The 14,256-nt window shown below is 28.9% G+C and overlaps 2 protein-coding genes across 2 annotated transcripts; both read left to right on the top strand.

Moving 5' to 3' along the window:
* Positions 1-211: 211 nt before the first annotated feature.
* On the top strand, positions 212-1,167 carry LOC132951692 (uncharacterized protein C9orf85 homolog). Its single transcript, XM_061023567.1, has 2 exons — positions 212-544; positions 618-1,167. The coding sequence occupies exon 2, from the start codon at positions 626-628 to the stop codon at positions 1,064-1,066; it is 441 nt and encodes a 146-aa protein (XP_060879550.1). The 5' UTR covers positions 212-544; positions 618-625; the 3' UTR covers positions 1,067-1,167.
* Positions 1,168-3,607: 2,440 nt separating this feature from the next.
* LOC132951691 (large ribosomal subunit protein eL24) lies at positions 3,608-9,886 on the top strand. Its single transcript, XM_061023566.1, has 6 exons — positions 3,608-3,763; positions 3,981-4,056; positions 4,171-4,256; positions 4,329-4,490; positions 9,644-9,716; positions 9,774-9,886. Exons 1-6 carry the CDS (start codon positions 3,759-3,761, stop codon positions 9,843-9,845), a joined length of 474 nt encoding a protein of 157 aa, XP_060879549.1. The 5' UTR covers positions 3,608-3,758; the 3' UTR covers positions 9,846-9,886.
* Positions 9,887-14,256: the final 4,370 nt, after the last annotated feature.

The following is a 14,256-nucleotide window of genomic DNA, read 5'->3' as shown; positions in this document are numbered from 1 at the left end:
TTAGGTCTTAGGTTAAGACGGTTAAGTTAAAATTAAGTTAACACATCATATAAATTTCTAGTTCCATAAGTATCCACTAAGACAGCGCTAGTAATGCTAAAAGTAAAATATCCCCCTGTACTCTGCCGGTTGTACTATACATTACGTAGTCAACCCCCCCCCCCCTCTCCAACATTGTCATGACCAGTCCTGTATATCTAACCTAACCGGAGATCTAAGGCATGCAGGTAGGCAACAGCATCCGTCTTTTTTTGTTATACATAGTTCAAAAGAACGACACTAAAAGCGCTTAATGTGGCTTTTTGTTTTCAACGAGTCGCTTATCTCTAGTTAAATAGTTTCCTTATCATAATATATTAATATCTATAAAAAAAAAAATAGTATCTTCAAACCTACGGTGTGCTTTCAACAATATATTTCGTCAGTAATCAGTATAATTATAACTATTACGAGTGTTTGTACTTTACTTTTAGTACAAAATACAGAAGTCACTACTCGGAAATAACTGAAAAATATTATTGGACTATTTAAATCTATACTAAAGGTATTCGAGTTTGAATTCTCAACTTACCTAATTCACATTGTACTTACCGCCTTTTATTTTATTTAAATTTTAGTAGGCGCCATGAGTAGCCAGAAAGGGAATGCAGCACGCATTCGACCACAAAAACATCAAAATCGGTTTGCGTTCAAAAATAACCTCCACGACACAAATGTACGTACCAAACGTATGAATTCCATACAAGTTCACAGTGTTTGCCCTAGATGTAAAGACATATTGGAATGGAAGATCAAGTACAAAAAATATAAGATGCTGAAAGCAGCCAAGAACTGCAACAAATGTCATAATAAGACTGTCAAAGAAGCTTACCACACCATGTGCCATCAATGTTCAAGCACCTTGGAATTATGTCCCAAGTGTGCAGTACCGAGGATCGAATGGGCTAAAGATGATCAGAAAACAACATCTGAAAACGGAGGTGATGACAAAAATGATTTAGAAAACAGTGATGATGAAAACAATGATTCAGGAAGTGATGCTAGCAGTAATCTGTCCCCTAGTTGACCTGTGTATATTATAGTTGTTATATCTAACTCATTCCCATTATTGTTTCATTATTTCAATTGGTTCGATTAAAACTTACTTAGCAGTAAAGTATTTACATATGTTAATATTTATTCTTATTCTGTATATATCTGAAATTGAACAGTTCAGTACAAAATACAAATAGTTTTGTAACAGTAACATTCAAATGTAATCCTCTTAACAATAACATTAAATATAAATAGGCGATTTGATTCATTGTGACTGGTTAAATAAGTATAGCATAATAATAATAATAATAATCAGGCCCAGCTCAAGGGGTAGGCGACATAGGCCCACACCTAGGGCGGCATTTTCAAAACACTGATAATATTATATTATTAGGGACGGCAAAATTTGATTTTGCCTAGTGCTCCATTTTTGATTGAGTCTGTCCTGATAATAATATATACTATAGAGGGAATAATATTCTTGAAATAGTATAAATACAATATAAATAAAATAAAAATATAAGCCACATTTATTTTTTTATATTTTTAATTTTATTAAGAGGACGTGGTGGTGTACCCGCATGTATTGTCTCCGTCTTACAAATGAACAACATATGTACATGTGCTCGCTACGTCACAGATAACAGTGGCAGATCCAGAGGGGGGCAAAGGGGGCATTTGCTCCCCCCAATCGCCGTAGTTTCCTTTGTTTTGCACTATGTTTAGCCAATTGTATAGCCATTTTTTGTACTTTTGCCCCCCCCCCCAAAAAAAAAAAAAATATTAGCCCTGGATCCGCCACTAACAGATAATATTCTTCCCTATGCATTTTGGTAATTCCTTAACAAATACAAAGGGAGTAAAATTTTTCCGCACAAAACAGTTTTTGCTATGTTTTACATTTGTAAGACTGAGACAACATATGCGGGTACCACATTCTCTTAATTAAGAAAGGTATAATCCTATGGTGTCATCTGTAAATTAATTTTTAAGGATTTGGGGCATGGTGATAGATATCAATCCACTTTGATTTGAAAGCTTGCTTATCGGGTAGTGTGAACAGAGAAACCATCCATTGGTGATACTGCATGTACATTTATTTTATTTATTATGTACATAATTTAAGAACTAAATATAATATTTTAAAATAAAGTAAAAATAAATTTGTTTTGACGAAAGCATTTTCAAATAAAATGTTGGTATAAACTTATAACAATTACAAAAATACAGTACTATTTATATTTATACTATATATACTATATATATTATTATTATTTTTCTTAATATCTGAATATTTAATATGACTGTTTGCATTGAAGATCCTTTGTGAAACTTTAAAATATATATATACCTAGTCATATATTTTATAATATCTAGATAATTTATTTTTCAGTGAAAGGATTTATTTTTGTAAAAATGATTTAATTGTGTTAAAATTTGAATAATATAACTTATAATTATATATTTACAATTTTACACGGATGTCAGAATTGTATGATTTACATATTTGATTTTAGTCTATGTACTTGAACACGGGTAATCGTTACAATTCATGACTAAAATTCGAAGAAAAAAATATTTTAGAGAATATTTAGGAATACAACACAATATAAAAAATGTTTTAATAATGTTTTGCTTAATTAGCCATTCCAACAATTCATTTTAATATTTCTTCAATAGCATAATCAGATAAATATTCCTAAAAAATAGCTTTATCTATGTTGTATCTATTTGACAACTGAGGTTGAATGTGTATTCTAGAAAATGTACTGATAAAATCGACAAAGCCAAAGATTCTTAAAAATGCACTATTTAATATTTTACAAACATAAAAATTATTAAAAATTATTTCTTTAATCTTATAGGAGCCCTATTAAAAAAATTTTAAAATATACATTTCAATACTTTTAAAATTAAAATATGTACCAAGTAGATTTTTAAATGGTGTACCCTGTACACCTAGAACTTTATTTCGTCATATTAAGTATTTCACACAAATTACTAGTTACTAAGTAATTAGTACTACACAGAACCACTAACCCGTGGCCACGTGGGTGTTATCATTTAAGCAGTATGGATAATTCAACATAATATGTAAAAAGGGACGATTTAAACTGAAGACATCAATACGATCTAAGAATAAAGATCAGACTTATAAAGAAACTCTACACTCGTGCCTTCATGATGCTAATGCCTAATACATTACAATTAATACAATTATTCAATTATCGCAATCGAAATTCAAAAAATCAAAATATTAAATACTGGAAGAAGCTACTAAGAACGCAATTGCCATTTTGCCAATTACGCATTTATGCAAGTACACAACATTAATGTCATTAATGTTTATCGAATATTATTTTTTTATCAGATTGAAAAGAAATGCACAACATTTTAAAATTATGTTGAATCATATGTGTGTATGTCAATAATTTTCTTCTTTAATGCGTTTGAACTTTCATAATATTTTTGATGAATCCGTCTGAACATTCACAAAAAAATAATTAATTAAATTTACAAAATGTCATCTAATCCACCTACCAAATAATTATTATGGGTCCAACACCAAGAGTTTTCCACGTTGGCGACACTGTATCACGTAACCAACTTCATGCCCGACCAATGCATTTTGCAGTGCCGATTGCCGAGCTACAACACTTGTATGCTGAGTCGATAATCATTTTCTTCTTACCGATAGTTGGAGTTCTCATAAATTTGTCAAAATGAAGTAAGTTTTATCCACATTAATCCTGCTTCCTTACCAATTTCCAATTTTTTCAACTTGACAAATGCTTTTAGCGTTACTTGGTGCCACGTAATTACCTAATTTTTCGCTCGTCTGACTATCATGGACGTCGAAATATCGCTTTCGAATATACCGCCAATCTATCCTACTCTAATGGTTGATGTCTGGTTTTCATTAATTTTTGTTTTTTTACTTAAAGGATCGGACTCTGCGCCTACAGCGGGTACAAAATCTACCCAGGACATGGCAAAACCATGATCAAAGCCGACGGAAAGGTGAGTTTTTTTGTCGAATTTGTGTACTTACCGTTTCTCATTGCGCTTTCCGACTTCACGCTGTAGAAAAGTGACTTTTGTTCCGCGTAAATAATACTGCCTTGTTATACCTAGACATTCACTTTCCTCGATTCAAAATGCGAACGCGCTCACTTAATGAAGAGGAACCCCCGTAAAGTGACATGGACGATATTGTACAGGTAAGCAATTGTTGATTGTTGTCTTCTTATTATATGGGTATATTTATCTTATTTTCGTTTGATGTTATTCAGACGCAAGCATCGCAAAGGTCAAGAAGAAGAAACGACCAAAAAGAAGACCAGGAGAACTCAAAAATTCCAACGTGCTATTGTCGGTGCATCCCTCACTGATATTTTGGCTAAGAGGAACATGAAACCTGAGATGAGAAAAGCTCAACGAGATATTGCCATCAAGTAAGATAATATTTTTTATAGATTCACATAATTTATTTTAAAACATTTTTCCCAGTTGAATGTACCTTTATCAATTTGTCATCTAACTCAAATATATTTTTAATTGAAAAATATCCCTTGTTTATCGTGTTTGGATCTTAAATTAAATCTAAACGTACTGGTGAGGGTATATCAAACAACATCTTTTAAACACTCATATATCGAATTTAAATGATATAATGAAAGTACCTGTCGAGATGTACAATAATCTTTAATAGGCCAATTTTTTATTTTTATAATAAATTTTATTAGATACCTTGGTAGGTATACCCATCATTGTATTTGCACCTACCTATTTTATTTCCAGTGATTATCATTAATAAGTATTTGCTACTATTGAACAATGGTAATGATTAGAAATCATGACTGAGGAAATAATAATAAAAAAGCACCTATCTTATATTATTGACTTTTAAGTTGAATTTATTCAATTTTAGTATTTGTCCAGTGATTATCATTAATATGTATTTGCTACTATTGAACAATGGTAATGATTAGAAATCATGACTGAGGAAATAATTGTATTGAATATGGCTAATACTGATTTTTTTAAGTTTTAACTATCTCCTATCATTATTTTTTGAATTTGAGTATTTGAATTTCAAATTGAAAAAATAGAAATATATAAGGAATAAATTATAGGTACGTAGTGTGATATAACCTGTATCGGACTCGGACTTCGATATGAGTGTATGTAACGATTCCTTGTTGATACATATCTAATTTTTCTTGAATATCTTGATTATGTTAAATCTTTATGATTATTATTCTTTAATTCGAGTATTTGCTATCTTGAATCTAAGATATGATGAAAAACCATTTATGAGAGATTGCGCATATAATAAATATACTTAAAACACAGTGTAAATTATTCTAACAAGTTTTCTGTGATTATTTATTAAGTATTTGCTACTATTGATTATTCTGATATTGAATTCAATACTGAGAAAACATTAACATACACAATATAATATATTCTCTTAACCTAGTATATGGTGTTGGGTTAAGACGCTTAAATTATTGAAATCAATAAACATTTATATTGCTATGACATTTTTTATTATATTGTCAACTGACTAACAACAGATATTATTTAATATTCAATCAAACAATTTATTTTTGTTTTATTTTATTTCATTAAAATAACACTATCCTTATGATTATATTTTAATTCGAGTATTTGCTATCTTGAGCTTATAATGATGAGAACCCATCTATGAAGGATACTTATTTTTTATAAATTTGTTTATGTTTACATGTAATATAAATCCTTATGATTATTTTTTTATTTCGAGTATTTGCTATCTTGAATTTTAACATGATGAGAAACCATGCATGAAGGGTAAATAGTTTAGTTAAGTTAAAATATTTAAATCCTTATGATTATTTTTTTATTTCGAGTATTTGCTATCTTGAATTTTCACATGATGAGAAACCATGCATGAAGGGTAAATAGTTTAGTTAAGTTAAAATATTTAAATCCTTATGATTATTTTTTTATTTCGAGTATTTGCTATCTTGAATTTTAGCATGATGAGAAATCATCTATGAAGGGGTATATATAATAATGTCGTCAGCTATTTTCCAACTTTGTAAATGTTATTTTTACACAGTACTAAGCACGAATTAAGATATACAGGATGCTGAACGAGAGCTTATCAGGTGAAGACGGAAGTTTCCAAAAATCCAGAATGACTTGTAGCGCTTTTTACCACAGTAGCGTTTAATGAACTAAGACAGTGCTACCATCTACTAAGATTTATAATTTTTACGTATCTGTATCATAAAAATTATCATCATGTTGATTGCGATACTCGATGGTCGTAATCATACAAAATTAGTTAAGGATTTCGCCATAACTTAATTTGGGAACCTGAAACTTTCGACTTCACAAAAATACTGATAACGGGCTGTCGTTCAGCATCCTGTATATCTTAATTTGTGGTACTAAGATAATATTAGAAAATTAGACCTTAAGAGGACCCTACCCATACATTTGTTGTCTCCGTCTTTAACACACACGACATAGCAAATTGTCGTTCACTAGTTTCAATAGTGTGCTGTTAGTTTTTGTACTAGAGCGAATTGACATATTATAAAATTTTTAGGTAAGAACATTATCTGTGCTTATGCGTTGGTGATTTTTAAAAATTTCTATTTTCAAGCAAGATATGGGTATGTGAAATATCAAAAATTTTAAATGTTCATATCTCGCTTGAAAATTAAAATAGCGAATAAAAGCCAACACTTAAGCACAGATAATGTTATTATCTCAAAAATTTATAATAAGTCAAATCACTCTAATATAAAAATAATTACACACTATTGAAACTAGTAAACAAACATTTGCTATGTTGTACGTGTGTAAGACGGAGACAACAATGCATGGGTAGCATCCTCTTAATAATTTTAACAGAAAAATTTTCATTTTGGTTTTTAAAGGTAAATTACAATTTAAACCCTTGTTCATCGGGTTTTAATTTTACATAAGTTTGAACGTACTGGCAAGGGTATTTTAAACATCTTTTAAACACTCGTATATCCATTAAAAATTATATAATGAAAGTACCTGTTGAGATAAACATAAATATTTTCAGTTTTATTTAGTATCGTTTATATTAAATTTTGTAGTATGATGTTAAGTTAATTATTATTATTAATGGCTAAAAATAGTATAATTATGATAATAATTGTAAATAGAAATAATAATATATCTTATATGCCTAATTGATTTGATTTTTCCCTTGTTTATCGTGTTTGGATTTTACATAAGTTTGAACGTACTGGCAAGGGTACACTAAATAATATCTTTTAAACACTCATATATCGATTAAAAATGATATAATGAAAGTACCTGTCGAGATAAACATCAGCTATTTCAGTTTTATGGAGTTATTCATATTATAGTTCTTAGCTTAAGAGGATGCTATACTGGCATGCGTTGTCTCCGTCTTACAATTGTACAACATAGCATAAAACTGTTTAATTTATAGTAGTAGTACCAAAATTTCACAACACATAGGGAACAACTTTATCTGTGTTTTGGCATTTTAATTTTTTTGATAGCATTATTACCAATAATTTTTAATAATTAAATGAAAAAAAAAAAACCCTTATGTTCTCAAACTGATAACTTCAATTTAATTTATGTTATCCAAATAATAAAAACGCCATGACACAGATAAAGTTGTTCCCTATGCGTTGTGTTATTTTGGTAATTCTACTATAAATACCGAGGGAATAGTTCTATCCCATGCAAAACACTTTTGTTATGTTGTACATTTGTAAGACGTAGACAACGCATGCGGGTATAGTGTCCTCTTAAATTAAGATTCTAATACAATGTTTAATTTATTATTAATGCTAAAATGTCTTAAAATAATAATGATTTGGGATAAAGAAATATCTATTTGTCGTATATATTACATACCTCTTAACTTGATTTTATTTTTCCCTTGTTTATCGTGTTTGGATTTTTCATAAGTTTGAACGTACTGGCAAGGGTATATTACTAACATCTTTTAAACACTCTTATATCCATTAAAAATGATATAATGAAAGTACCTGTCGAGATTAACATAAATATTTTTAGTTTTATTTAGTTTATTGTTTAAATTTAATTTTGTAGTATGATGTTTAGTTAATTATTATTATTAATGACTAAAAATAATATAAATATGACAATAACTGTAAATAGAAATAATTATATATCTTATATGCCTAATTGATTTGATTTTTCCCTTGTTTATCGTGTTTGGATTTTACATAAGTTTGAACGTACTGGCAAGGGTACACTAAATAACATCTTTTAAACACTCATATATCCATTAAAAATGATATAATGAAAGTACCTGTCGAGATTAACATAAATATGTCTAGTTGTATTTAGTTGAACATGTAAATTAAATTTTGTAGTATGATGTGTTTAGTTTATTATTATTATTAATGGCTAAAAATCGTATAAATATGATAATAATTGTAAATAGAAATAATAATATATCTTGTATGCCTAATTGATTTTATTTTTCCCTTGTTTATCGTGTTTGGATTTTACATAAGTTTGAACGTACTGGCAAGGGTACACTAAATAACATATCTTTTAAACACTCATATATCGATTTAAAATGATATAATGAAAGTACCTGTCGAGATAAACATCAGCTATTTCAGTTTTATGGAGTTATTCATATTATAGTTCTTAGCTTAAATTAAGATTCCAATACAATGTTTAATTTATTATTAATGCTAATGTCTAAAAATAATAATGATATAGAAATATCTATTTGTCCTGTATATTATATACCTGCTAACTTAATTTTCATTTTCCCTTGTTTATCGTGTTTGGATTTTACATAAGTTTGAACGTACTGGCAAGGGTACACTAAATAACATCTTTTAAACACTCATATATCCATTAAAAATGATAAAATAAAAGTACCTGTTGAGATAAACATGTAGGTAATCTATTATATTTAGTTCAACATACAATTCTTAAGACTACTCTTATACAGTAATTTGTTATATCCATCTCATCTTAATCAACAAAGGAAATTAAAGTTCTGATTAATTAATACACTAATAACTTTATTATGCTGAATTTTAAATTGCTATAAAAGTTTGCCAGACCGAGAAAACTAAATTTACCAACAACTTTTTAGTTAGATAAATTACAACTGAAATATAATGATAAATTTTTAATTAATTTTGCCGTTTTTTGTATTAAAACTATTATTACTTTAATATAAAACGAAAGTTTTTAATAAACCTCACCTTCATAAAATGTATACTTGTTTATAGTGTTTAGCTTTGATATTAAATTTGAAAGCTCTCGCAACAAAGGCATATTATATAAATTATCTTTTAACCATGATTTAGTGAAAAAAAACATGTCGAGATGAACATAAATAGTTAAAGTATGAGTGTATAACAATGTTGATTGTATTTACAATTGTATTATATAATATTAGTTAATTTATTTAAACATCTAAATAAGCTCAATTTTTAATCAATTAAACATTAAATATTATTACTATGATGCCTAAATGACAATGATTTATGCCAATAAAAATATATAACATGGTATGAATGTGTATTATAAAATTAAAAAATTTTAGGGTTGCTAAGGACCAAAAGAAGGCTGCTAGGGCAGCTAAGAAGCCTCCTCCACCACCTCCATCGAAAACGAAGGTAACATTTAAATTTATTATTTGTGATTATTATTCAACATTTATTTTATTTTTGTAGAAACAACCCAAGAAAGTGCAAACAAAATCTGTACAACAAAAGGCTGCTCCTCGTGTTGGTGGAAAACGATAGTTATTATCGCCTATTAATAAAAAACTTCATTGAAAAAAAACTATTTTCATTTTATCTATAAACCTTTCCTAACTGTAACAGTCTAACAAATGATACTTTAATTTGTTATATTTGTGTTACATATTTCTTCTCAAGTCAAAGTCTAGAGAATCTATACTCTGTTTTAAAAGAGTATAATCAGTCGTCAGACTGATTTTTGTCAGTCTTGCAAATCTACAACCAATGACCAAGATGTGATTCTCGACGCACAAATAGTGATTGTTCACTTTTGAAAAAGAGTATAAGTATGTTAACAAGTCAACATTATTCTGTTCAAGAACAAGTTATACATATCTTAATAATCATTTTATTACTCAACACATTAAATATTTAAATAAAGGTAATACCTAAGCTTTTATTATTATTTTTGTCCATTGCAATTTGAGATTAAAGTGTTTTTTAATTTTATGTACTTTGTTAACAAAATAACATTAAGACTTCGGTATTCAAATTAAAATTGTAATGAATTTTTAACTAGAAAATTATTTTTTACACTGTAAAAAAATGTCTGCAGTGTATTTTTGATATTATCTAATTAACAACTTGTATTAAATGCATGTTTGCTGATGTAAATATGGGAATCTAGGTGATTTTCAATTCTTGTAATGATCCTTGTAAATAACATCGATAGTCTTACTGGTAATTTTAAATGAGGAGACGTACCCACCTAATATGTTATTTCTGTCCTCACACAATACATACAAATTTTTTTCACCAGTGCTTTGTTGATTTTAGAGTGAGTAGGTACCACAGGCGCAAATAGCGATTTGGGAGGGCTAAAGTTCATAATATTAAATAAGCTTAAATCAAAATGTACGACATTCTTAACTCCCCCCCCCCCCTACCCTTTTTGCGCCTATGGTAGGTGGTACTAACATTATCAGTGGTCTCGATAGTTCTCTATGTTTTAGTTGACTATTCTCGATTTTTAAGTGACAGGCGTGAGCTATGAGCATTTTCAAATATCAATACTTTCATACTCATAACTCGCTTAAAAATTAATATATCGTGAAAACCCGACCAATAGAACATGGATAATGTTCTTACAATCTTACCTAATAGTTGGATAATAAGTCAATTCACTCAATATCAAAGCCAACAGCACGCTATCAGGGCCGGCGTTTTACGATTTCGAGGGGGAATCATATCTGCCGAATAAAAATATCTAACCGTAATTTCTCAAGACAAACTATGTCTATGTGATATAATATCTATACGAATTCCTGGTTTTTCTGTACGAGACAGGTATGCTGCGCTAAAATTCTTACGCTAAATTCTAATATTCTTTTTATAATATTTTTAAGATTTGAAAATGAAATACAAGATTATTCATAAGTTTATCTACCTTTATCAAAAAGAATATCTAAGCAAATTAAATTTGTATGATTGTTTGAAGTTCACATTTTTACAAGATTGGATATTTACACTCGATTTCTCATGTAGCGGTATTGTTATTCTAAAACGAATAACTATACATACATGAACATTTTACTGAATGTATGTTTTCATTTTCTGTTGGCCATACAATTTTGACTTTTTTAGCTGTTTACGGACATTGTCAGTTTTCAATTTGTTTCTTTAAATTGAATTAAAATTTTATTTGTTGGGTAAAAAAGTGTGAAAATGTAATGCAAGTCTCCTGATATATTGTTACAATAGCAATTGAAAACTATTAAAAATACATAGGTATAATTTTTTTTTTATAATCATTTAAAGTACGAGTTTTTACAAAATTTATCAAATTTTAATAATTATTTTGTAGTTAAAAATTTATAAAATGTTATAGCTAAGAATTGAAAATTTAAAACAAGGTTCCACGTAAATAGGTTATATATAAATTACTTTTTTCATAATAATATCATCAAATATAAGTAGGTACTTGCTAATATAAAATTATAAACTGACTAACCGCCTTCGCTCAGAATCGTTCTTAAACAATGATATTATATCATTGAATTCAAATTAAACATCATCCATTACAGTGACCCACTTGTAACCTACTGGCTACTGTACAGCAAAGCGACACAACCACTTACCCACTTTTTTAATATACAATTACCTATATAGGTACATCATATTTAAAAAAAAAAAATACCTTACCTTCCGAAGTATGAATATTGTATTGAGTAGTAAGTTTTGAATTTGTATCGTCAAATAGATAACAATATTTAAAAAAATAATATGTAATATTATAAATTAGATTTTTACTTTCCCGCACGGCATTCTTGCGATACGATGTCCATTGACTAATCAGTGGTGTGGCGATGTGGGCATTTGCCCATGTCTGATTTTAAATGCAGCCCGATGGGCCGTTACATTGTGGTTTTCGATTAATCCGTACCTATTTATTTAACGGACGTTAATCCAATTTACATAATATATAATGTATAAATTAGATAAAAAAAAAAATTATTAATTTCGGGAGAATAGAGATCAAAGATATAGGCCGATAGTTAGTAATTAGTGATTTATCCCCTTTTTTGAGAATTGGGGTTATGAATGTAGATTTCCACAAAGAGGGGAAGTACTAGCTGTAGAATATTTCCCTCTAGCAATTAAAAAAAAAATTATGAAATTTGGTTTTCTACAAGGCGGTATAGTTATTCCCACAGAGTGTATTTTTGAGGACAAAATTGCATCGACACCGGACGTTGGAATAGCGGGGTGATGGCCCCCCAGGTTAGGTTAGGCTAAATTAATTTATTTTACAAGGATTTGTGCCTTTTATATTTCATTTTTATTTTGTGTCTGCTATCACTTATTAGGACAATAAAAGTGGTTCAAATTTCTTTTTCAGCATATTTTCTGATAGGAAAGTGAATCTAGTACTCAAAAGCATAGGCGTGCACAGATTCCGGTTTTAGGGGCAGCAAGAGATTAATTCACCATTAAACCCAGCCCATAGTTTTACTTTTTTTGTTATTGGGTATCAAAATTGAAGTTGCATTGATTATTTGTTTATTTGGATAAACAGTTGTACAGTAAGGTACTAAGCCACTTAAGGTGTACTTTTCCACAAGCCTATAGTTAATAATTATTATTTAAAATATGATAAAATAAACAAACATTAATAATAATATAAAGTATATGTATATTTTAAAAATAATAATAATTAAAGTAATAACAATTGGTAGTAAATAAAACAATAAAACCTTTTATTAACATTCATACACTTTTTTTACAAACTTATAATCCTAATCTACGCTCTACAGTCTACAGGTATTATATTTTTAAATTCATCAATTATACTCAATATTTATAATCTTTTCTGTGTCCAACATAACCCCCCACTTATTAGTTATTTTATAGTGATTGTTGGCGAAATGCATGCGTAATAACTCGTTGTACCTTGAAATTAAATGGGTGGTAGGGGGGGGGGGGTTATGTTGGACACAGCTTGCTCGGTATACGAGAAACACGCACATAGCTCCATCCATTGTATATTATCTAAGACGATATTACGATAACGTTAAAAACCCAGTTTATTTTTAGGTTTGTTGACCATAAATGATAATAATATTTACGATTAAAAATCATGGCTATTTCTTTATATAGTAAACAGGTTCATTAGTTTTATACTGATAAATTCTATAATCATAAAATATCCATATCTATACTTGACCAAAAAAAAAAAAAAAATCATTTATGGAAATATAATTTTACCTAGGCCCATTATTTAATATTTGCCGGCCCCGGTAGCCCCAAAGAAAGTCCAGGGGCAGCATATGCTGCCTCTGTTGCCCCCGTGCGCACGCCTATGCTCAAAAGTAAAATTCCCAGTAGTTTTCAAAAGCGTTGTGAAAAACGAAAAAAAATTAACAAATAAAAGTAATTTTTACACAAAACCAGTTATTGACAAAATCGATTATGTTTTTCTATTGTAACTCAAAAATAAATAACCGTAAGAACTTTATATTTTAACAATAAATGTTAATATAATATACTAGCTGAACCCGTGCACTTCGTTGCCCGTTAAATGTACTAACTCTATATATGACTCAAACATTGTTCAATTCGTTATTTAATATTCGGTGTATGGTGTTCAAAATTAATCTTAACTTTTCCGTTGCCCAGAATAAAAATTCTAATTCGCAGCAGTATATTATCAGGTAGGCAATCTACCTGCGGTGGATCGCGGACACCATACTGTTTGAACGTAAGTGTATGATTTAAGTCTAAACTTTAGACTTTGACTGGTTTAACTTTTATACTTTAGACTCTAAAGTATAAAAGTTAAACCAAGTTTGACATATTCTACCTATGATGAAATAATATAATCAATTAATACTAACTCCTTACCTAACCATACTAAAATCAGATTAATAAAAAAAACCAAATTTAACCATTTTTAAATTATCTTCTTCCCAGAAAT

Source organism: Metopolophium dirhodum, chromosome 9 (genome assembly GCF_019925205.1).
Source record: "Metopolophium dirhodum isolate CAU chromosome 9, ASM1992520v1, whole genome shotgun sequence".
Lineage (NCBI taxonomy): Eukaryota > Metazoa > Arthropoda > Insecta > Hemiptera > Aphididae > Metopolophium > Metopolophium dirhodum.
This window is presented reverse-complemented; position numbering and strand designations above follow the sequence as displayed.

Excerpts from the sequence above, each read along its gene's own strand:
- LOC132951692 (XM_061023567.1), top strand. The coding sequence starts at position 626 with ATGAGTAGCCAGAAAGGGAATGCAGCACGCATTCGACCACAAAAACAT.
- LOC132951691 (XM_061023566.1), top strand. Across the intron at positions 4,491-9,643 it reads CAACGAGATATTGCCATCAA|GGTTGCTAAGGACCAAAAGA; the intron begins GTAAGATAATAT and ends AAAAAATTTTAG. Across the intron at positions 9,717-9,773 it reads CACCTCCATCGAAAACGAAG|AAACAACCCAAGAAAGTGCA; the intron begins GTAACATTTAAA and ends TTATTTTTGTAG.